At 35.5% G+C, this 26,941-nt stretch overlaps 1 protein-coding gene across 1 annotated transcript in view; it reads left to right on the top strand.

Annotated features, from left to right (window-relative positions):
• Positions 1 to 26,941, top strand: part of LOC138324179 (uncharacterized) — a 63,650-nt gene that overhangs the window by 14,555 nt on the left and 22,154 nt on the right. The window contains exons 4-5 of the mRNA XM_069269259.1: positions 12,684 to 12,739; positions 17,546 to 17,695. Of these exons, the coding sequence (XP_069125360.1) occupies positions 12,684 to 12,739; positions 17,546 to 17,695 (206 nt within the window). The remainder of the gene's footprint in view (positions 1 to 12,683; positions 12,740 to 17,545; positions 17,696 to 26,941) is intronic.

Genomic DNA, 26,941 nt, shown 5'->3' with positions numbered 1-26,941 from the left:
AAAAGATATAGGAGTAGTTGTAGATTCCACGTTAAGCTTCGACACCCATATATCAGAGAAAGTAAAAAAAGCCAATTCCATGTTTGGACTTTTGAGAAGAACTTTTCAGTTTTTTAGACATCAAATCATTTATTCCGCTATATAAATGCTTAGTTCGGTCTCATTTGGACTATGCTTGCCCCGTATGGGCGCCTTACCTACAGAAGCATATAGAAATGATAGAAAGTGTCCAAAGAAGAGCGACAAAATGTCTACCAGGAATGTCACATCTAGCATACAGTCAAAGGCTGGAGAAACTGAAATTACCAACATTGGCATATAGAAGAATACGAGGAGACATGATAGAACTCTTCAAAATTTTAGATGGAATATATGACTCCGAATGTTGTAACATTTTATCTTTATGGAAAGATGCAACGGACCGCGAGAGCAGCAGGGGGCATAGGAGGAAGCTATTCCATACAAGATCAAACTATGAGATTAGGAGAAACTTTTTTTCACTAAGAGCTACTAAGATATGGAACGATCTACCAGAGAATGTAGTGATGGCGCCAAATATAAACTCCTTCAAAAATGAGTTAGACAAACATTGGAAAGAACAAGAACTCTTATACAACTACAAAGCCTTTATACATCATTAATTTATTATTATTACCGGAAAAAATGTATTAACTGTAAACTCTATATTTTGTCTGAGTCTGGTATAGAGGACTTTACATATAAGTCCTGAACCAGAAATAAACTTATCTATCTTATCTAAAGAGATCCGTATTAAGATTACTAGCAAAATTTCTCAACTGACATAATAAAATATTTGACATACGATCACCGTTATATTTGAAAATATCGGAACATTGAGCTCTATTATCAAAGATATATGCATTTACTGTAAAACTTTTGATGGATCTAACAGATGACATTGTAGGAAATGGACAGGACGGTTCGTTCCACTCGGTCATAATGATATGATATTATATAGAACAATAGACAAAGGTGTTTGATAAAGCAGTAGTGATATTTTATCATAGAAAAATAGACAAAGGTGTGTGATAAAGCAGTAGTGATATGGTATTATAGAACAATAGACAAATGTGTTTGATAAAGCAGTAGTGATATTGTATCATGGAAAAATAGGCAAAGGTGTTTGATAAAGCAGTAATGATAAGTTATTATAGAACAATAGACAAAGTTGTTTGATAAAGCAGTAATGATAATATGTTATAGAACAATAGACAAAGTTGTTTGATAAATTGAAAAAAAAGTTATAGTTCGATGTAGATGTCTTCTTTTAATAAGTGGTACTAGGCCAGATTCTTTATAAATTATAGCGTGACTTGTTCCCCTTCTTAAACCAGTAATAATGCGTGCTGCTTCAAGCTGAATTGACTCCAAAATATCACACTCAGATTGCTTGCAATTAGACCATACTATATAAGAATACTCGAGAATGGGTCGAATAAAGGAAGTATAAATAGTTTGAAGTGATTTTCTTTCAAGTTTGAATTTCAGTAATCTGAGTATGCTTTCTCATATATATAATTTGGTAGACCAATTTGCCAATATAATGGGTAGACCAATTTGCCATTGAATTGAAATATACTCCTAAGTGTTTATTATTGGTAACATTGTTAATTTTTGTATTGTTGAAAAATAAACCAGGAATTAATATTTGGGAGTCAACTCGCCTTGAGAAAAGAAAAGATACAGTTTTATCAGGATTAAAAAGTATGCCCCATTTTTCAGCCCACAAAGATATCTTTCTCATATCATTATTAAGAATTTCGGCAGATTCCTGTCTATTTCCTTCAATGAGATTTATTAAGGAAGTATCGTCAGTAAACAATTTAACATTAGAAGAAATATCATCACCAATATCATTAATATACAATAGAAAGAGATATGGTCCCAGGACAGATCCATGTGGTACCCCCGCCTGTATGGATTTAAAAGTAAATTTGAATCCATCAAACACCACTCTCTGTCTCCTATTCTTCAGATAAGATGAAAACCATGTTAACACATTACCTTCGATTCCATATTTTTTAAGCTTATATATTAAACCATCATGCCAGACACGTTCAAAAGCTTTGCTTATATTACAAAATATCATTCTCGCTTCTTTGCCATTATCCAAATGTTTCACAATTGTGTCATATATAGCTAATAGTTGATAGGTTGTTGAATCTTTAGGTAAAATCCTGATTGATGTTTGGAGATTATGTTATGTCTGGAAAGATAGTTAAAAAGATTTTTAAACACAATTTTTTCCAAAATTTTGCCATTATCCAAATGTTTTACAATTGTGTCATATATAGCTAATAGTTGATAGGTTGTTGAATCTTTAGGTAAAATCCTGATTGATGTTTGGAGATTATGTTATGTCTGGAAAGATAGTTAAAAATATTTTTAAACACAATTTTGCTAAAAATAGGAGTCACAGAAATAGGTCTATAATTAGATGGATCACTTCGTAAACCTTTACCTTTATATATGGGTGTAACATTGGCATTTTTCCACACATCAGGAAGCATACCAGATGATATAGAATTATTAAATATTACATGAAGAGGTTTTATAATTGACTGAGAAACACCCTTTATGAATTAAGGAGGAATAGTATCAGGGCCAGAAGGTTTATTGGTGTTGAGAAGATGAAGTTGATCAATTATGTCTTGTTCTGTAATGTCGTAAGTTGAAATTGTATGCTGTAGCTGAGGCTGAGGACTGTCAGGAGGTAAATCGTCAACATTCTTATTAGAAACAGATATAGATGTAAAATATTCATTGAATGATTCAGCTTTGTCGATAGTATGCAGTTTTAGATCACCATTAATAATCAGAGGAGCGTCGGTTTCATTTTTGTTATTAAGATTCATAAGTGACTTCGCTATTCGCCACCATTTACCAGGCGGTATAGATTTATCAATTAAAAAGGACTGAAGTTTAGATAGATATTTTTCTTTTGCATCACGGATTAAAGAAATAACCTGATTCCGAATGGTTCTAAATTTGTTCCATGAGGCAGGAGTGTTATATAATTTGGCTTTAGAATGTTGACGATTTCTTCTACGTATCATTACTCGTATATCATTTGTCATCCAAATTTTATGATTGGGTCTGATAGTTACTGTTTTATGAGGTACAAATAGGTCAATAGCTGCTAGGATTTTATCAGTTAAAATAGAATTCATATTATAAATACTTCCTTGTAGTTCGACAGCCCAATCAATAGAACGAAGATATTCATTTGCCCCATCATAGTCTGCATTATTAAAGTATAAGAGAGTCTATTTAAAAGGTGGTGTTCAAGCTAATGTTAAAAATCCCATAGAAACTGCCCACAGCCCAATTTTCTTGAAACTTTGCATATTTAAAATGAGACTTCTTTTTCCTTTTGTGATTTTAAAAAGGCCCAAAAGGCCTGAATTCTTTGTAGTCATTTTCATTAAAACTACCTGCACAAACATGCCAAAAAAGCTTAGCCTTTGTTAGATGTTCTACATTTTTTATTCATAAATCACTTGAGTAGATCGTATACTTTATATTTAAGTCATTTCTTTTAGATTTTTAACGGAAATTTTTGTTTGAAATAATATTTTTTTACGAAAAAGTAACACTTTTTAGAAAAAACGAAAACGAAACATTGTTCTTTGTCATCTCATATCACCCTGTTACTGATTTTGTCCACAATTTTACCCCCAATTAAAAATACTCCCATGACATTTTCTGTCTATGTGTAAATTAAGTTCAAACTTAAAATCCGGGAAAACAGTTTTTGAGTGACTTAAAAATAGAGAGTGCATGTAGCAACGGACCACTTCTTTGTTAGTATACCTAGTTATACATTTCCATTTTATGATTCCAGAGTCCGATATAAGTGAAAATCAGTGTACATTAATAATTGTCGGTGCTAAATATCATGGTAACACCTTTTAAAATATTGGTTGCCATGGTAACAAAACGGAGGCCTCTGATTGGCTGAAATTTAAATGGTGTCATAATTAAGTGAAAATTGGTATATAGAGATTACGAGGTATGCTGAATTACATAGTATCACTTTAAAAAAAAATTGGTTGTCATGGAAACAAAATGGAGGCCTCCGATGGTTGAAATTTAGATATTGTCAGATTTAAGTGAAAATTGGTATATAGGGGTTATAAAATATGCTGAGTAACATGGAATCACTTTTATAAGATTGGTTGCCATGGAAACAAAATGGAGGTCTCTGATTGGTTGAAATTTAGATATTATTAGATATTAGTGGAAATTGGTAAATATGCGTTATGGGGTATGCCGAATGAGATAGCAACAGTTTTAAATACATTGTTGCCATATTTTCGAAATAAAAGCCATCTGATTGCTCAAGATTAAGATTGTAGCCTTTGTGGTGCTGGAATCACTTTTAAATTATAATCAAATGTAACTCTGTAATCATTTTTAATTCAATTTAAAATAGTTTTTATGTACATAAGAGAGATAGATAATCTTAATTTGTATCTTTTGCGTTTAAGTTGCTGACAAAAATATACTTCTTTCCAATAATTATTTGATTTCTGATATGAAAAGAGAAACTATTTGTTTCACCCCAGAGCATATCAAGTTGTTAGTCTTTTATTTTGTACTGTTTGGGAAAATGCTGAAATAAAAATGCAATAATTTTAGAGTACATATGTTAGTTAACAAAAATATCTATCACTAACTGTAGTTTTATTATGGTGCCTATGATCAATTTTAAATTTATGGTCAACTAGGACCAATATTGATTTTTTTTTTAGAAAATTCCCCTCGATACATTTCAGTCTATGAAATGCTAATTTCCCGGATTTCAATTTTTTTGAAAAAGTATCTGTTATAAGATTATACTTATAGCATGTTTATAAAATGGTTTAAAAGTGTGGACAAAATCAATAACATGCCAAATATTTCGAGCAAAATCCAATATCATCAATTTTTATCCTGACAAAAAATGATTTTTTTTTGCTTCAAAATCAATTTGTCGTAAAAATATTTCGTAAATATCATTATAAATGGATATAAAATAAAGAATGAAGTATCTTTTATTATCAAAAATAATTAATAGATAAAATATATGTTCAAAAGATGTACACAAAGGGTCCCCTTGCCACATACCCAAAGTAATTTTAGAAAACATCACTTCAGGCCCTTTATGCATTTTAAAAACATAAGTAATCAATAAAAAGCACATAAAAATTAATTATGTACCTAGACCTTTAACACTGCAAAATTTGAAAAAAAAATCGGTGCGTGGGCGGATTTTGCAACCCCACCTTTATATCGGAACTTATAGGAGAGTGATCGCTGCAGGATGGAGTATGTACAGTGGTATTAGTCGTTAAATTAGTATTATTAGTGATAATTACATCTAATGATTTTGAAGAAGACGAAGTAATCCTAGTATGTTCAGAAACAGTATTTTCTAATCCGTATGTTAGTAAAAGTCTGTGAAGATGTGAATTAGGAGTAAGATTTAACATATCCTGATTTATATCACCTACAAAAATAACGTCTTTTTGTGTGTCTATAACATTATTGATATTATTATCAAGTAGGTCCCAGTAATTAACTAAGGAATTAAGGGGTCGATATAAACAGCCAAGTAGAATAGTTATATTGTGTTGTGATTTCAGACCATATCAGTTCAAGGTTATTACTTTCAAGATCTAACCTACGTCTAATGTTAATTTTAGTTTTAGCGTATATAAGTACACCACCACCGTTGTTATCTCTATCCCTCCTTAATACATGACCAAAGTGCTCAAATGCAATATCAATATCGGATATAGTAGTACCGAGGTGCGTCTCGGATGTGCATAATATGTCAAAATCGAATATTCGGCTTCAAGGATGTGAGCTTGTTACGCAATGAACACTTTATATACGCGAAAGATGTGTTCAGGGAGGTGTCAGAGATGTTTTGAGAATTGCCATCCACCACCGCTTCCATACCAAGGATATAATTTATTTTAACCATTATCAAATATCAAAGCAGTGAGTGGGGGATAAGTCCTGATACTGGAGCAGTGGTGAATGACAATCGTAGCGAAGGTATGATAAGGAGACATATATGTAGAATTCTTAAGTGAATCATTTGTATTACTGTTAACATTCTGAACAACAAGTTGATCGAGGTGACTTGAATATTTCATTAACAAACATAAACACAAACATATATACAAAGAAAAAAAAAGCATTATTTACGTCCAACAGATAATAAAGACTATATAGAGGTTTAAAACTGAGACTGAATCTTTAAGTTTGAAATTACACTAAGTCCTGTTCAAAAGAGTCGAACTGCTGCTGGAGAGTATTAGAAAACTTATGAAAATAAAACAATCGGTAAAGTATATATATATATACATGAATAAAGATGCTTTGATTTAGTAAAAGATAAAGATCGAGTGGGTCAATGAGTGAGTCTCAACATCAGTTTCACAAATATCTTGGTCAATATAATCAGTACGTAGAAAGATACATGTACATAATCATAGACGTACATTTGATAGATATAAATCTGTTTTTACACTATACAATAAATCTATGTACGATAAGCTATAGGGAATGATGTACTTTCGTTATCAGACATGTAACTTTTGACAAAATAGGGCTAAGAAATGACAGCATTTGCCTGCTGGAGAGATACTCGTAATGGTATTTTTACAATAAATAGGATATAAAAGTTTACATGTTTTTTACAATTTGAAACATTACTATTATTATTGTTTTATATCAATATGAGGGTATCGTTATTTTCTTGTAAGTGCACGTTACACCTTACTTCACCTATACCAAAATAGGATCTTCCGATTAAATGTGACCGTGCTTTCCGCGTCCTAGGCCATAACACAGGGACACGATAATAAATGGCAGTCCTACAAATTCGCTCGCGTATACATGTACATGTGTATCTGAATATAATGCGAACTTGAGCTACTGATTCAAAACGGGCCCCTACTTTTTTGCACGTGAGACTTCAACTATGGTATTCATAAACCAGCTGAAAGGCTATGCCTGTAATAGGGAATGTATCATTTATTGGAGAAGGCAAACATTTGAGATATATTCTAAATTTTGTTTGGAATTAAATTCTTTGAGAAAGGTACGCACCTGACTGTTTTGTTTTAAATAATTTGTAATACAGAGTGCACAGAAATGATTTTTCATTGAGCCAATTGACCGAACTGACAGACAGACTTCTAATTCCAGTACTATATAATATGTAGTAGAGAGTACGGGGGGATGATTTGTCAATGAGCAATTGATCATGACGGACACACATATACATGTACAAACAGGCAGACAGACAACATGACGGACACACATATACATGTACAAACAGGCAGACAGACAACATGACGGACACACATACACATGTACAAACATACAGACAGACAACTTGACGGACACACATATACATGTATAAACATACAGACAGACAACTTGACGGACACACATATACATGTATAAACATACAGGCAGACAACGTGACGGACACACATATACAAACATACAGACAGACAACATGATGGACACACATACACATGTGCAAACATACAGGCAGACAACATGACGGACACACATATATATGTACAAAGAGACTGATAGACAAAATGACGGACTCACATATACATGTACAAACAGACAGACAGACAAAATGACGGACACACATATACATGTATAAACAGACAGGCAGACAACATGACGGACACACATATACATGTACAAACAGACAGACTGACAACATGACGGAAACACATATACAAACAGACAGTCAGACGATATGACGGACACATATATACATGTACAAACAGACAGATCGATAATATGCAATTAGTAGTAATATGTACGTACAGTATCGACAGATACTATAGAATTAAATAAACTGTACATATCTGTAAAAAAATACGACCGCTATACCAGTAATAAGCGGACCAAAGGTCTATAATTTCAATTTGACTTATACATTTTAACACAACTTCTAAACATGTTCATTATTTTTTCACAATGTTTACAAAACAATATGTTTACAAAATGCTGAAAACATGTTGACATAAAATATATTATTGTTAACTGGGAAGGTGTTGTTTTACCTAAAGTCAACATAAAGTATAAAATGTTAACTGGGTAGGTGTCGTTTTACCACAAGTCAACATAAAGTATATAAACTGGGTAGGTGTCGTTTTACCACAAGTCAACATAAAGTATATCACTGTTAACTGGGTTTTTTACCACAAGTCAACATAAAGTATATCACTGTTAACTGGTATGTCGTTTACCACAAGTCAACATAAAGATATACTGTTAACTGGGTAGGTGTCGTTTTACCACAAGTCAACATAAAGTATATCACTGTTAACTGGGTAGGTGTCGTTTTACCACAAGTCAACATAAAGTATATAACTGTTAACTGGGTAGGTGTCGTTTTACCACAAGTCAACATAAAGTATATAACTGTTAACTGGGTAGGTGTCGTTTTACCACAAGTCAACATAAAGTATATAACTGTTAACTGGGTAGGTGTCGTTTTACCACAAGTCAACATAAAGTATATCACTGTTAACTGGGTAGGTGTCGTTTTACCACAAGTCAACATAAAGTATATCACTGTTAACTGGGTAGGTGTCGTTTTACCACAAGTCAACATAAAGTATATCACTGTTAACTGGGTAGGTGTCGTTTTACCACAAGTCAACATAAAGTATATCACTGTTAACTGGGTAGGTGTCGTTTTACCACAAGTCAACATAAAGTATATCACTGTTAACTGGGTAGGTGTCGTTTTACCACAAGTCAACATAAAGTATATCACTGTTAACTGGGTAGGTGTCGTTTTACCACAAGTCAACATAAAGTATATCACTGTTAACTGGGTAGGTGTCGTTTTACCACAAGTCAACATAAAGTATATAACTGTTAACTGGGTAGGTGTCGTTTTACCACAAGTCAACATAAAGTATATCACTGTTAACTGGGTAGGTGTCGTTTTACCACAAGTCAACATAAAGTATATCACTGTTAACTGGGTAGGTGTCGTTTTACCACAAGTCAACATAAAGTATATCACTGTTAACTGGGTAGGTGTCGTTTTACCACAAGTCAACATAAAGTATATCACTGTTAACTGGGTAGGTGTCGATTTACCACAAGTCAACATAAAGTATATCACTGTTAACTGGGTAGGTGTCGTTTTACCACAAGTCAACATAAAGTATATCACTGTTAACTGGGTAGGTCACCACAAGTCAACATAAAGTATATCACTGTTAACTGGGTAGGTGTCGTTTTACCACAAGTCAACATAAAGTATATCACTGTTAACTGGGTAGGTGTCGTTTTACCACAAGTCAACATAAAGTATATAACTGTTAACTGGGTAGGTGTCGTTTTACCACAAGTCAACATAAAGTATATCACTGTTAACTGGGTAGGTGTCGTTTTACCACAAGTCAACATAAAGTATATCACTGTTAACTGGGTAGGTGTCGTTTTACCACAAGTCAACATAAAGTATATCACTGTTAACTGGGTAGGTGTCGTTTTACCACAAGTCAACATAAAGTATATCACTGTTAACTGGGTAGGTGTCGTTTTACCACAAGTCAACATAAAGTATATCACTGTTAACTGGGTAGGTGTCGATTTACCACAAGTCAACATAAAGTATATCACTGTTAACTGGGTAGGTGTCGTTTTACCACAAGTCAACATAAAGTATATCACTGTTAACTGGGTAGGTGTCGATTTACCACAAGTCAACATAAAGTATATCACTGTTAACTGGGTAGGTGTCGTTTACCACAAGTCAACATAAAGTATATCACTGTTAACTGGGTAGGTGTCGTTTTACCACAAGTCAACATAAAGCATATCACTGTTAACTGGGTAGGTGTCGTTTTAACCACAAGTCAACATAAAGTATATCACTGTTAACTGGGTAGGTGTCGTTTTACCACAAGTCAACATAAAGTATATCACTGTTAACTGGGTAGGTGTCGTTTTACCACAAGTCAACATAAAAGTATATCACTGTTAACTGGGTAGGTGTCGTTTTACCACAAGTCAACATAAAGTATATCACTGTTAACTGGGTAGGTCGTTTTACACAAGTAACTGTATAACTGTTAACTGGGTAGGTGTCGTTTACCACAAGTCAACATAAAGTATATCACTGTTAACTGGGTAGGTGTCGTTTTACCACAAGTCAACATAAAGTATATCACTGTTAACTGGGTAGGTGTCGTTTTACCACAAGTCAACATAAAGCATATCACTGTTAACTGGGTAGGTGTCGTTTTACCACAAGTCAACATAAAGTATATCACTGTTAACTGGGTAGGTGTCGTTTTACCACAAGTCAACATAAAGTATATCACTGTTAACTGGGTAGGTGTCGTTTACCACAAGTCAACATAAAGTATATACTGTTAACTGGGTGTGTCGTTTTACCACAAGTCAACATAAAGCATATCACTGTTAACTGGGTAGGTGTCGTTTTACCACAAGTCAACATAAAGTATATCACTGTTAACTGGGTAGGTGTCCGTTTTACCACAAGTCAACATAAAGCATATCACTGTTAACTGGGTAGGTGTCGTTTTACCACAAGTCAACATAAAGTATATCACTGTTAACTGGGTAGGTGTCGTTTTACCACAAGTCAACATAAAGAATATAACTGTTAACTGGGTAGGTGTCGTTTTACCACAAGTCAACATAAAGTATATGTACTGGGTTGTAAACATGGGTAGGTGTCGTTTTACCACAAGTCAACATAAAGTATATCACTGTTAACTGGGTAGGTGTCGTTTTACCACAAGTCAACATAAAGTATATCACTGTTAACTGGGTAGGTGTCGTTTTACCACAAGTCAACATAAAGTATATCACTGTTAACTGGGTAGGTGTCGTTTTACCACAAGTCAACATAAAGTATATCACTGTTAACTGGGTAGGTGTCGTTTTACCACAAGTCAACATAAATATCACTGTTAACTGGGTAGGTGTCGTGTTAACACAAGTAGGTAAAGTCGATATCACTGTTAACTGGGTAGGTGTCACAAGTTTACCACAGTCAAAGTCAACATATAAGTATATAACTGTGTTTACAAACACTAAGTGGGTAACTTTGTCGTTTTACCACAAGTCAACATAAAGTATATTACTGTTAACTGGGTAGGTGTCGATTTACCACAAGTCAACATAAAGTATATTACTGTTAACTGGGTTGTTGACGTTTTACCACAAGTCAACATAAAGTATATCACTGTTAACTGGGTAGGTGTTGTTTAACATTAAGTCAACATAAAGTATATTACTGTTAACTGGGTAGGTGTCGTTTTACCACAAGTCAACATAAAGTATATAACTGTTAACTGGGTAGGTGTCGTTTTACCACAAGTCAACATAAAGCATATAACTGGGTAGGTGTCGTTTTACCACAAGTCAACATAAAGCATATCACTGTTAACTGGGTTGTTGTCGTTTTACCACAAGTCAACATAAAGTATATAACTGTTAACTGGGTAGGTGTCGTTTTACCACAAGTCAACATAATGTATATCACTGTTAACTGGGTTGGTGTCGTTTCACCACAAGTCAACATAAAGTATATCACTGTTAACTGGGTATTTGTCGTTTTACCACAAGTCAACATAAAGTATATTACTGTTAACTGGGTAGGTGTCGATTTACCACAAGTCAACATAAAGTATATTACTGTTAACTGGGTAGGTGTCGTTTTACCACAAGTCAACATAAAGTATATCACTGTTAACTGGGTAGGTGTCGATTTACCACAAGTCAACATAAAGTATATTACTGTTAACTGGGTATGTGTCGTTTTACCACAAGTCAACATAAAGTATATTACTGTTAACTGGGTAGGTGTTGTTTAACATTAAGTCAACATAAAGTATATCACTGTTAACTGGGTTGGTGTCGTTTCACCACAAGTCAACATAAAGTATATTACTGTTAACTGGGTAGGTGTCGATTTACCACAAGTCAACATAAAGTATATTACTGTTAACTGGGTAGGTGTTGTTTAACATTAAGTCAACATAAAGTATATTACTGTTAACTGGGTTGTTGACGTTTTACCACAAGTCAACATAATGTATATCACTGTTAACTGGGTTGTTGACGTTTTACCACAAGTCAACATAATGTATATCACTATTAACTGGGTTGGTATCGTTTTACTGTTAACTGGCTAGGTGTCATTTTACCGGAAATCAACATAAAGTGTGTATAGTTGTTGACTGGGATTGAGGGCAACAGATGATCTGTTGGACCCGAAGACAAACTGTAACTCGAGGCCGAAGTTACCATAAAGTATATTACTGTCGAATGGAATTATTGTTTTGTGGTTGATATAGATTAAAACTAAAGTTTTAACGTATCTTTGTACAAATTATTTAAATGTAAAAATTTCGTTAGAAAGCATGCCCCTACAAATGATGATATCCTCATTGCAGGTACTTTCTAGTATAATGACCTTTAAAGGACTATATAACGTTTTGGAGTGTATAACAAAGATAATATAAGGGCCAAGATAGTAACCCTTAGTTTATTGAGGAATGAGTGTAGTGTACTTTGTACTTTGTATCATTTCCTTTATAATTATTATACAAATCTAACATTGAGTGACTGGTTTTATTTTCCAGGTCAGCGATCCTGAGTCTGCCCATCGGCTATCTGGTAGATAGACTCGGTAATGGCCGTAAGTATATATGATTTGTACACGTATACATGGACAGTACAACTTCCTACAATAACATGATTACTTCGTCAAGGTCTGTAACATCTGCAGGGTTGGTGTAGCTGATTACAGGGTATTCTGGCAATAAAGAAAAAAGTTTAAGATTTCTCGATATAAAGCTTGTATTCTATCAATATTTCATTTTAAGAAATTCTTTATAATATATAAGATTGAGTTTTGGATTTGTACAAAGCCTTAAAATACGTTCTCACAGTTATTAACTGTTTTAAGAACGTATGCTATGGCCATGCACTACACTTATGATCAACCATAACCAAATATAAACGCATTGATTAAAAAAACATACATGTATGCCTTGTAATTTAACCGTAAAAATCGTCTATATGTAATGAACAATCTTGTATTTCATTTCAACCAATTTTATTGAGTGAAGCAATAGAGTTTGGCAACAAGCTGAAGTACATAAATGTATTCAGTTGCTTAAACAACATATTAATTAAACAATATAAGTAATAAAAAAGAATATTATTAATATGCCATGTATTATAGTCCTAAATAAGTTTAAGAATAAATTTTATGTTGACATTATTTTATATAATTGTATAAGGGAGATAATTCATTAACAGACAGTATAATAACATAGTAGTTAGATAGTAATATAGACTATATATTTAGTAAGCCACTGATACTTTGTTTGAGGTTTCCTCGGTTTTAATGGGTACATAATCCAGTAAATCTGCCTCTGTCTCGGACTACATAAGTCCCCAGCCAATTATTGGCAAAATCCCTTAACAAGGGCGAATACTAGATTCGCACCCAATCAAAGCGGAAAAGAGAGTAGTGATTAATTTTTTCATGATCGTGATTTAACATACAAGATACATATATCAAAAGGATATTTTGTTAGAAGTTCTGATCGCCATCACTACCCACCGTGGCCAATAATAGATGATGTTACAAAAATACGTCATTTCTGATTGGCTAAGCTAAAACTTAAGTCAAAGACTGTTTCATGACCTTGGACAGGCTGATGTGACTGTAAAGCAGCATGATTTTCGTCAAAAATATCATGTCAATTTCACGTTTGGAGAAGTGACTTAAAGTCTCAGATAGTTATAGAAATATCGAGGCATGAAAGAAAAGTACTTTCTTAGACTGAATGTTGGTATGCTGGACAGGGTGGTATAGTGGTTAAGTCGCTCGCCTTTCACCTAACCGGCCGGGGTTCGATCCCCTGCACGGACATGAAAAGGTTAGGGGTCGCATGCCCGATCACGTGGGTTTTCTCCGGGCACTCTGGTATCCTCCCATACTAAGACCCCTCCCGCGCTTACATCAAGGCCATCGAGAGTGACAATCTGATTAAAATACAGATCCTTACTATCACTACGTTGGATCTGAGAACATCCCATAAGGGGTCACGTCAAGATGACCTTTTGAAATGGCCAATCGAATTGGCACTGCCAGAATCTTGACTGGGGACGAAAAAGTTTGAAAAGGCTGTCAAAATTGCTTTCGTGTATGTAGTCATCTCGCCCGAAGTACACAACAAAGCTAATTGTAAATGTATACTGGAGCGAAAAGACGTTTTCAATTGACGTTGTAAGGTGTAGAAACTGCATTTGCTCTGAAGTACACGTGGTATAAAGGTCATCTAGACGTGACCCCGTATGGGATATTGTCAGATCCTCTATTGAACGGAGTGGTTATAAGGATCTGTGTTTTAATCAGATTGTCGAGAGTGATTAACATAAGTTTTATAACTTGTTTCTCAATCGATGTAAATAAAATAAAATTTATATTTCTTTTTTAATATATTCCTTCCCTCAATATCTTCATATTAAAGAGTCTTATAACCTTAACTACACTATAATTATATGTTACTTCTGCTAGTTTATATCATTGACAGAAATACCTTTCTGTATATGATTTGTTATCTATAAATAACTCCCCCATTGTTAACACAACTGCGTTATCAAACACCTTCTATAATACCATATCACTACTGCTTTATCAAATATCTTTGTCTATTGTTCTATAATACCATACCACTACTGCTTTATCAAGCACCTTTGTCTATTGTTCTATAATACCTTATCACTACTGCTTTATCAAACTACTTTGTCTATTGTTCTATAATACCATACCACTACTGCTTGATCAAACACCTCTGTCTATTGTTCTATAATACCATATCACTACTGCTTGATCAAACACCTTTGTCTATTGTTCTATAATATCATATCACTACTGCTTTATCAAACACCTTTGTCTATTGTTCTATAATACCATATCACAACTGCATTATCAAACTACTTTGTCTATTGTTCTATAATACATTATCACTACTGCTTGATCAAACACCTTTGTCTATTGTTCTATAATATCATATCACTACTGCTAGATCAAACAACTTTGTCTATTGTTCTATAACACCTTATCACGACTGTTTTATCAAACACCTTTGTCTATTTTTTATAATACAATATCACTACTCCTTTATCAAACACATTTGTCTATTGTTCTATAATAAAATATCACTACTGCTAGATCAAGCACCTTTGTCTATTGTTCTTTAATACCTTATCACGACTGTTTTATCAAACACCTTTGTCTATTGTTTTATAATACCATATCACTACTGCTTTATAAAACACCTTTGTCTATTGTTCTATAATACAATATCACTACTCCTTTATCAAACACATTTGTCTATTGTTCTATAATATCATATCACTACTGCTTGATCAAACACCTTTGTCTATTGTTCTATAATATCATATCACTACTGCTAGATCAAGCACCTTTGTCTATTGTTCTTTAATACCTTTTCACGACTGTTTTATTAAACACCTTTGTCTATTGTTCTATAATACCATATCACTACTGCTTTATCAAACACATTTGTCTATTGTTCTATTATAACTTATCATTACTGCTTTATCAAACACCTTTGCCTATTTTTCCATGATACAATATCACTACTGCTTTATCAAACACATTTGTCTATTGTTCTATAATACCATATCACTACTGCTTTATCAAACACATTTGTCTGTTATTCTATGATACCATACCACTACTGCTTTATCAAACTACTTTGTCTATTGTTCTATATAATATCATATCACTACTGCTTTATCAAATATCTTTGTCTATTGTTCTATAATACCATATCACTACTGCTTTATCAAACACATTTGTCTATTGTTCTATAATATATTATCATTACTGCTTTATCAAACAACTTTGTCTATTGTTCTATAATAACTTATCATTACTGCTTTATCAAACACCTTTGCCTATTTTTCCATGATACAATATCACTACTGCTTTATCAAACACATTTGTCTATTGTTCTATAATACCATATCACTACTGCTTTATCACACACCTTTGTCTATTTTTCTATAATAAAATATCACTACTGCTTTATCAAACACCTTTGTCTATTGTTCTATATAATATCATATCACTACTGCTTTATCAAACACCTTTGTCTATTGTTCTATATAATATCATATCACTACTGCTTTATCAAATATCTTTGTCTATTGTTCTATAAAACCATATCACGGCTGCTTTATCAAACACCTTTGTCTATTGTTCTATAAAACCATATCACGGCTGCTTTATCAAACACCTTTGTCTATTGTTCTATAATACCATATCACTACTGCTTTATCAAACAACATTGTCTATTGTTCTATAATACCTTATCACTACTGCTTTATCAAACACCTTTGTCTATTGTTCTATAATACCATATCACTACTACTTTATCAAACACCTTTGTCTATTGTTCTATATAATATCATATCACTACTGCTTTATCAAACACCTTTGTCTATTGTTCTATATAATATCATATCACTACTGCTTTATCAAATATCTTTGTCTATTGTTCTATAATACCATATCACTACTGCTTTATCAAATATCTTTGTCTATTGTTCTATAAAACCATATCACGGCTGTTTATCAAACACCTTTGTCTATTGTTCTATAATACCATATCACTACTGCTTTATCAAACAATATTGTCTATTGTTCTATAATACCTTATCATTACTGCTTTATCAAACACCCTTTTCTATTGTTCTATAATACCGTATCACTACTGCTTTATCAAACACCTTTGTCTATTGTTCTATAATACCATATCACTACTACTTTATCAAACACATTTGTCTACTACTTTATCAAGCACCTGTGTCTATTGTTCTATAATACCATATCACAACTGCTTTTTCAAACACATTTGTCTATTGTTCTATAATACCATATCACTACTACTCTATCAAACACCTTTGTCTATTGTTCTATAATACCTTATCATTACTGCTTTATCAAACACATGTGTCTATTGTTCTATATTACCATATCACTACTGCGTTATTAAACACCTGTGTCTATTGTTCTATAATACAATATCACTACCGCTTTATCAAACACCTTTGTCTATCATTCTATAATACCATATCACTACTGCTTTATCAAACACCTTTGTCTATTGTTCTATAATACTATATCACTTTGTTTATCAAACACATTTGTCTACTACTTTATCAAGCACCTGTGTCTATTGTTCTATAATACCAAATCACTACTGCTTTATCAAACACCTTTGTCTATCATTCTATAATACCATATCACTACTGCTTTATCAAGCACCTTTGTCTATTGTTCTATAATACCATATCACTACTGCTTTATCAAACACATTTGTCTATTGTTCTATAATACCTTATCACTACTGCTTGATCAAACACCTGTGCCTATTGTTCTATAATAACTGTTTCTCAGGTTCAGCCATTTTGTTGGCGTCCCTCCAGTTTGTCGGAGCTTTCCTGTTTGCTGTAAGTGCCGTATCACATACCCCGGTAACTATGGGGCTATACGTAGTCATGATAATAGGGAGGATCTTTCTGGCCTTCGGTGAAACACCTCTCTGTTGTAAGTATCAATCTTTATTTTATCATGACAATATGATCATAGATTGATGTACAAGGGAAGCTGATGACAACTGGATTAAAAGAGTAAACGAACCAAAACAAAAAAATCCCAGCAGTTTGTCAACGTTTCAAGTAGTAATGTAATAAATAAATACCTCAGTAAATTATATGGAGTTGTCATTTGAAATAGAGTTGAATCTCGTGATATATCAATGCGTTATGTCTTCAAGGTTTTTGACTGTTCATATATAGGAAACATTTTGAGATATAAGCTAAACCCTGGTACACGCGTAAAATAGAAAGTGTTTCAATATAATTACTATGGAAGAATTTCCTGACAAAAAAGCAATGTCGAAAACACTTTCCCGATCTCTTTGGTTTACTTCTGAGTTTCCTCCTCTCTGTAACTTATTCATTACATACTCCTTTTCTCTCTAGTTGTCCAGAGTCGAGTGATTGTCCATTATTTATTACATACTCCTTTCTCTCTAGTCGTACAGAGTCGAGTGATTGTCTATTACTTATTACATACTCCTTTCTCTCTAGTCGTCCAGAGTCGAGTGATTGTCCATTATTTATTGCATACTCCTTTCTCTCTAGTTGTCCAGAGTCGAGTGATTGTCCATTACTTATTACATACGCTTTCTCTCTAATCGTCAAGAGTCGTGTGGTTGTCCATTACATATTACATACTCCTTTCTCTCTAGTTGTCCAGAGTCGTGTGATTGTCCATTACTTATTACATACTCCTTTCTCTCTAGTTGTCCAGAGTGGTGTGATTGTCCATTACTTATTACATACTCCTTTCCCTCTAGACGTCCAGAGTCGAGTGATTGTCCATTATTTATTACATACTCCTTTCTCTCTAGTTGTCCAGAGTCGAGTGATTGTCTATTACTTATTACATACTCCTTTCTCTCTAGTTGTCCAGAGTCGAGTGATTGTCCATTACTTATTACATACTCCTTTCCCTCTAGTTGTCCAGAGTCGAGTGATTGTCCATTACTTATTACATACGCTTTCTCTCTAATCGTCAAGAGTCGTGTGGTTGTCCATTACATATTACATACTCCTTTCTCTCTAGTTGTCCAGAGTCGTGTGATTGTCCATTACTTATTACATACTCCTTTCTCTCTAGTTGTCCAGAGTCGAGTGATTGTCCATTACTTATTACATACTCCTTTCCCTCTAGTCGTCAAGAGTCGTGTGATTGTCCATTACTTATTACATACTCCTTTCTCTCTAGTCGTCCAGAGTCGAGTGATTGTCCATTACTTATTAAATACTCTTTCTCTCTAATCGTCCAGAGTCGAGTGGTTGTCCATTACTTATTACATACTCATTTTCCCTCTAGTTGTCCAGAGTGGTGTGATTGTCCATTACTTATTACATACTCCTTTCTCTCTAGTCGTCCAGAGTCGAGTGATTGTTCATTACTTATTACATACTCTTTCTCTCTAGTCGTCCAGAGTCGAGTGATTGTCCATTACTTATTACATACTCTTTCTCTCTAGACGTCCAGAGTCGAGTGATTGTCCATTAATTATTACATACTCTTTCTCTCTAGTCGTCCAGAGTCGAGTGATTGTCCATTACTTATTACATACTCTTTCTCTCTAATCGTCCAGATTTGAGTGATTGTCCATTACTTATTACATACTCCTTTCTCTCTCGTTGTCCAGAGTCCACTGATTGTCTATTACTTATTACATACTCCTTTCCCTCTAGTTGTCCAGAGTGGTGTGATTGTCCATTACTTATTACATACTGCTTTCCCTCTAGGCGTCCAGAGTCGAGTGATTGCCCATTACTTATTACATACTCCTTTCTCTCTAGTCGGCCAGAGTCGAGTGATTGTCTATTACTTATTACATACTCCTTTCTCTCTAGTTGTCCAGAGTCGAGTGATTGTCCATTACTTATTACATACTCCTTTCTCTCTAGTCGTCCAGAGTCGTGTGATTGTCCATTACTTATTACATACTCCTTTCTCTCTAGTCGCCAACAGTCGAGTGATTGTCTATTACTTATTACATACTCCTTTCTCTCTAGTTGTCCAGAGTCGTGTTATTGTCCATTACTTATTACATACTCCTTTCTCTCTAGACGTCCAGAGTCGTGTGATTGTTCATTACATATTACATACTCCTTTCTCTCTAGTCGTCCAGAGTCGAGTGATTGTCCATTACTTATTACATACTCTTTCTCTCTAATCGTCCAGAGTCGAGTGATTGTCCATTACTTATTACATACTCCTTTCTCTCTGGTCGTCCAGAGTCGAGTGATTGTCCATTACTTATTACATACTCCTTTCTCTCTAGTCGTCCAGAGTCGAGTGATTGTAAATTACTTATTACATACTCATTTTCCCTCTAGTTGTCCAGAGTGGTGTGATTGTCCAATACTTATTACATACTCCTTTCTCTCTAGTCGTCAAGAGTCGAGTGATTGTCCATTACTTATTACATACTCCTTTCTCTCTAGTCGTCCAGAGTCGAGTGATTGTCCATTACTTATTACATAATCTTTCTCTCTAGTCGTCCAGAGTCGAGTGATTGTCCATTACTTATTACATACTCCTTTCCCTCTAGTCGTCCAGAGCCGAGTGATTGTCCATTACTTATTACATTTTCTTTCTCTCTAGTCGTCCAGAGCCGAGTGATTGTCCATTACTTATTACATACTCCTTTCTCTTTAGTCGTCCAGAGTCGAGTGATTGTCTATTACTTATTACATACTCCTTTCCCTCTAGTCGTCCAAAATCAAGTGATTGTCCATTACTTATTACATACTCCTATAATATACTCATATAATTACTATGGAAGAATTTCCTGACAAAAAAGCAATGTCGAAAACACTTTCCTGATCTCTTTGGTTTACTTCTGAGTTTCCTCCTCTCTGTAACTTATTTATTACATACTCCTTTTCTCTCTAGTTGTCCAGAGTCGAGTGATTGTCCATTATTTATTACATACTCCTTTCTCTCTAGTCGTACAGAGTCGAGTGATTGTCCATTACTTATTACATACTCCTTTCCCTCTAGACGTCCAGAGTCGTGTGATTGTCCATTACTTATTACATACTCCTTTCCCTCTAGACGTCCAGAGTCGTGTGATTGTCCATTACTTATTACATACTCCTTTCTCTCTAGTTGTCCAGAGTCGTGTGATTGTCCATTACTTATTACATACTCCTTTCCCTCTAGTCGTCCAGAGTCGAGTGATTGTCCATTACTTATTACATACTCCTTTCTCTCTAGTTGTCCAGAGTGGTGTGATTGTCCATTACTTATTACATACTCCTTTCCCTCTAGTCGTCCAGAGTCGTGTGATTGTCCATTACTTATTACATACTCCTTTCCCTCTAGTCGTCCAGAGTGGTGTGATTGTCCATTACTTATTACATACTCCTTTCCCTCTAGACGTCCAGAGTGGTGTGATTGTCCATTACTTATTACATACTCCTTTCCCTCTAGACGTCCAGAGTCGAGTGATTGTCCATTACTTATTACATACTCTTTCTCTCTAGTCGTCCAGAGTCGTGATTGTCCATTACTTATTACATACTCTTTCCCTCTAGGTCCAGAGTCGAGTGATTGTCCATTACTTATTACATACTTTCTTTTCCTCTCTAGTCGTCCAGAGTCGATGATTGTCCATTACTTATACATACTCTTTCCTAGCGTCCAGAGTCGATTATTGTCCATTACTTATTACATACTTTTCCCTCTGTGTCCAGAGTCGAATGTGATTGTCCATTACTTATTACATACTCTTTTCCCTCTAGTCGTCCAGAGTCGAATGATTGTCCATTACTTATTACATACTGCTTTCCCTCTAGACGTCCAGAGTCGAATGATTGTCCATTACTTATTACATACTCCTTTCCCTCTAGACGTCCAGAGTCGAATGATTGTCCATTACTTATTACATACTCCTTTCCCTCTAGACTCCAGAGTCGAATGATTGTCCATTACTTATTACATACTCCTTTTCCCTCTAGTCGTCCAGAGTCGAATGATTGTCCATTACTTATTACATACTCATTTTCCCTCTAGTCGTCCAGAGTCGAATGATTGTCCATTACTTATTACATACTCCTTTCCCTCTAGTCGTCCAGAGTCGTGTGATTGTCCATTACATATTACATACTCCTTTCTCTCTAGTTGTCCAGAGTCGTGTGATTGTCCATTACTTATTACATACTCATTTTCCCTCTAGTTGTCCAGAGTGGTGTGATTGTCCATTACTTATTACATACTCCTTTCTCTCTAGTCGTCCAGAGTCGAGTGATTGTCCATTACTTATTACATACTCATTTTCCCTCTAGTTGTCCAGAGTCGAGTGATTGTCCATTACTTATTACATACTCCTTTTCTCTCTAGTTGTCCAGAGTCGAGTGATTGTCCATTACTTATTACATACTCCTTTCTCTCTAGTTGTCCAGAGTCGAGTGATTGTCCATTACTTATTACATACTCCTTTCTCTCTAGTTGTCCAGAGTGGTGTGATTGTCCATTACTTATTACATACTCCTTTCTCTCTAGTCGTCCAGAGTCGAGTGATTGTCCATTACTTATTACATACTCCTTTCCCTCTAGACGTCCAGAGTCGAGTGATTGTCCATTACTTATTACATACTCCTTTCTCTCTAGTCGTCCAGAGTCGAGTGATTGTCCATTACTTATTACATACTCCTTTCCCTCTAGTCGTCCAGAGTCGAGTGATTGTCCATTACTTATTACATACTCCTTTCCTCTAGACGTCCAGAGTGAGTGATTGTCCATTACTTATTACATACTCCTTTCTCCTCTAGTCGTCCAGCGAGTGATTGTCCATTACTTATTACATACTCCTTTCTCTCTAGTCGTCCAGTCGAGTGATTGTCCATTACTTATTACATACTCCTTTCCCTCTAGTCGTCCAGAGTCGAGTGATTGTCCATTACTTATTACATACTCCTTTCTCTCTAGTCGTCCAGAGTCGAGTGATTGTCCATTACTTATTACATACTCCTTTCTCTCTCTAGTTGTCCAGAGTCGTGTGATTGTCCATTACTTATTACATACTCCTTTCTCTCTAGTCGTCCAGAGTCGAGTGATTGTCCATTACTTATTACATACTCCTTTCCCTCTAGTCGTCCAGAGTCGAGTGATTGTCCATTACTTATTACATACTCCTTTCCCTCTAGTCGTCCAGAGCCGAGTGATTGTCCATTACTTATTACATTTTCTTTCTCTCTAGTCGTCCAGAGCCGAGTGATTGTCCATTACTTATTACATACTCCTTTCTCTTTAGTCGTCCAGAGTCGAGTGATTGTCTATTACTTATTACATACTCCTTTCCCTCTAGTCGTCCAAAATCAAGTGATTGTCCATTACTTATTACATACTCCTTTCCCTCATAGCGTCCAGAGTGGAGTGATTGTCCATTACTTATTACATACTCCTTTCCCTCTAGTACGTCCAGAGTCGAGTGATTGTCCATTACTTATTACATACTCCTTTCTCTCTAGTTGTCCAGAGTCGAGTGATTGTCCATTACTTTATTACATACTCCTTTCTCTCTAGTCGTCCAGAGTCGAGTGATTGTCCATTACTTTCATTATTTCCTCTACCATTCTATACATACTCTTTCCTCTAGTCGTCCAGAGTCGAGTGATTGTCCATTACTTATTACATACTCCTTTCCCTCTAGTCGTCCAGAGTCGTGTGATTGTCCATTACTTATTACATACTCCTTTCCCTCTAGTCGTCCAGAGTCGTGTGATTGTCCATTACTTATTACATACTCCTTTCCTCTAGCGTCTAGTCGTTCCATTACTATTCATATCTTATTGTCCAGTCGAGTTGATTGTCCATTACTTATTACATACTCCTTTCCCTCTAGTCGTCCAGAGTCGAGTGATTGTCCATTACTTATTACATACTCCTTTCCCTCTAGTCGTCCAGAGTCGAGTGATTGTCCATTACTTATTACATACTCCTTTCCCTCTAGTCGTCCAGAGTCGAGTGATTGTCCATTACTTATTACATACTCCTTTCTCTCTAGACGTCCAGAGTCGAGTGATTGTCCATTACTTATTACATACTGCTTTCCCTCTAGACGTCCAGAGTCGAATGATTGTCCATTACTTATTACATACTCATTTTCCCTCTAGTCGTCCAGAGTGGTGTGATTGTCCATTACTTATTACATACTCCTTTCCCTCTAGACGTCCAGAGTCGAGTGATTGTCCATTACTTATTACATACTCTTTCTCTCCCTCTAGACGTCCAGAGTCGAATGATTGTCCATTACTTATTACATACTCCTTTTCCCTCTAGTCGTCCAGAGTCGAATGATTGTCCATTACTTATTACATACTCCTTTCCCTCTAGTCGTCCAGAGTCGAATGATTGTCCATTACTTATTACATACTCCTTTCCCTCTAGACGTCCAGAGTCGAGTGATTGTCCATTACTTATTACATACTCCTTTCCCTCTAGACGTCCAGAGTCGAGTGATTGTCCATTACTTATTACATACTCCTTTCCCTCTAGACGTCCAGAGTCGTGTGATTGTCCATTACTTATTACATACTCCTTTCCCTCTAGACGTCCAGAGTCGAGTGATTGTCCATTACTTATTACATACTCCTTTCTCTCTAGTCGTCCAGAGTCGAGTGATTGTCCATTACTTATTACATACTCCTTTCTCTCTAGTCGTCCAGAGTCGAGTGATTGTCCATTACTTATTACATACTCCTTTCCCTCTAGTTGTCCAGAGTCGTGTGATTGTCCATTACTTATTACATACTCCTTTCCCTCTAGACGTCCAGAGTCGAATGTGATTGTCCATTACTTATTACATACTCCTTTCCCTCTAGTCGTCCAGAGTCGAATGATTGTCCATTACTTATTACATACTCCTTTCTCTCTAGTCGTCCAGAGTCGAGTGATTGTCCATTACTTATTACATACTCCTTTCTCTCTAGTCGTCCAGAGTCGAGTGATTGTCCATTACTTATTACATACTCCTTTCCCTCTCTAGACGTCCAGAGTCGTGTGATTGTCCATTACTTATTACATACTCCTTTCCCTCTAGTCGTCCAGAGTCGAGTGATTGTCCATTACTTATTACATACTCCTTTCCCTCTAGTCGTCCAGAGTCGAGTGATTGTCCATTACTTATTACATACTCCTTTCTCTCTAGTCGTCCAGAGTCGAGTGATTGTCCATTACTTATTACATACTCCTTTCCCTCTAGTCGTCCAGAGTCGAGTGATTGTCCATTACTTATTACATACTCCTTTCCCTCTAGTCGTCCAGAGTCGTGTGATTTGTCCATTACTTATTACATACTCCTTTCCCTCTAGTCGTCCAGAGTCGAGTGATTGTCCATTACTTATTACATACTGCTTTCCCTCTAGACGTCCAGAGTCGAATGATTGTCCATTACTTATTACATACTCATTTTCCCTCTAGTTGTCCAGAGTCGAATGATTGTCCATTACTTATTACATACTCCTTTTCCCTCTAGTTGTCCAGAGTCGAGTGATTGTCCATTACTTATTACATACTGCTTTCCCTCTAGACGTCCAGAGTCGAATGATTGTCCATTACTTATTACATACTCATTTTCCCTCTAGTCGTCCAGAGTCGTGTGATTGTCCATTACTTATTACATACTCCTTTCCCTCTAGTTGTCCAGAGTCGTGTGATTGTCCATTACTTATTACATACTCCTTTCTCTCTAGTTGTCCAGAGTCGAGTGATTGTCCATTACTTATTACATACTCCTTTCTCTCTAGTCGTCCAGAGTCGAGTGATTGTCCATTACTTATTACATACTCCTTTCCCTCTAGTCGTCCAGAGTCGTGTGATTGTCCATTACTTATTACATACTCCTTTCTCTCTAGTTGTCCAGAGTCGAGTGATTGTCCATTACTTATTACATACTCCCTTTCCCTCTAGTTGTCCAGAGTCGTGTGATTGTCCATTACTTATTACATACTCCTTTCCCTCTAGTCGTCCAGAGTCGTGTGATTGTCCATTACTTATTACATACTCCTTTCCCTCTAGACGTCCAGAGTCGGTGTGATTGTCCATTACTTATTACATACTCCTTTCCCTCTAGACGTCCAGAGTCGAGTGATTGTCCATTACTTATTACATACTCCTTTCCCTCTAGTCGTCCAGAGTCGTGTGATTGTTGTCCATTACTTATTACATACTCCTTTCTCTCTAGTCGTCCAGAGTCGAGTGATTGTACATTACTTATTAAATACTCTTTCTCTCTAGTCGTCCAGAGTCGAGTGATTGTCCATTACTTATTACATACTCCTTTCCCTCTAGTCGTCCAGAGTCGAGTGATTGTCCATTACTTATTACATACTCCTTTCTCTCTAGTTGTCCAGAGTCGAGTGATTGTCCATTACTTATTACATACTCTTTCTCTCTAGTCGTCCAGAGTCGAGTGATTGTCCATTACTTATTACATACTCCTTTCTCTCTAGTCGTCCAGAGTCGAGTGATTGTCCATTACTTATTACATACTCCTTTCCCTCTAGTTGTCCAGAGTCGTGTGATTGTCCATTACTTATTACATACTCCTTTCCCTCTAGACGTCCAGAGTCGTGTGATTGTCCATTACTTATTACATACTCCTTTCCCTCTAGTCGTCCAGAGTCGAGTGATTGTCCATTACTTATTACATACTCCTTTCTCTCTAGTCGTCCAGAGTCGTGTGATTGTCCATTACTTATTACATACTCCTTTCTCTCTAGTCGTCAAGAGTCGAGTGATTGTCCATTACTTATTACATACTCCTTTCTCTCTAGTCGTCCAGAGTCGAGTGATTGTCCATTACTTATTACATACTCCTTTCCCTCTAGTTCGTCCAGGTGTGGTCGATGATTGTCCATTACTTATTACATACTCCTTTCTCTCTAGTCGTCCAGAGTCGAGTGATTGTCCATTACTTATTACATACTCCTTTCTCTCTTGTTGTCCAGAGTGGTGTGATTGTCCATTACTTATTACATACTCCTTTCTCTCTAGTTGTCCAGAGTCGAGTGATTGTAAATTACTTATTACATACTCCTTTCCCTCTAGTCGTCCAGAGTCGAGTGATTGTCCATTACTTATTACATACTCCTTTCCCTCTAGTCGTCCAGAGTCGAGTGATTGTCCATTACTTATTACATACTCCTTTCCCTCTAGTCGTCCAGAGTCGAGTGATTGTCCATTACTTATTACATACTGCTT

The sequence above is a fragment of the Argopecten irradians genome, chromosome 5 (genome assembly GCF_041381155.1).
Source record: "Argopecten irradians isolate NY chromosome 5, Ai_NY, whole genome shotgun sequence".
Taxonomy (NCBI): domain Eukaryota; kingdom Metazoa; phylum Mollusca; class Bivalvia; order Pectinida; family Pectinidae; genus Argopecten; species Argopecten irradians.
This window is presented reverse-complemented; position numbering and strand designations above follow the sequence as displayed.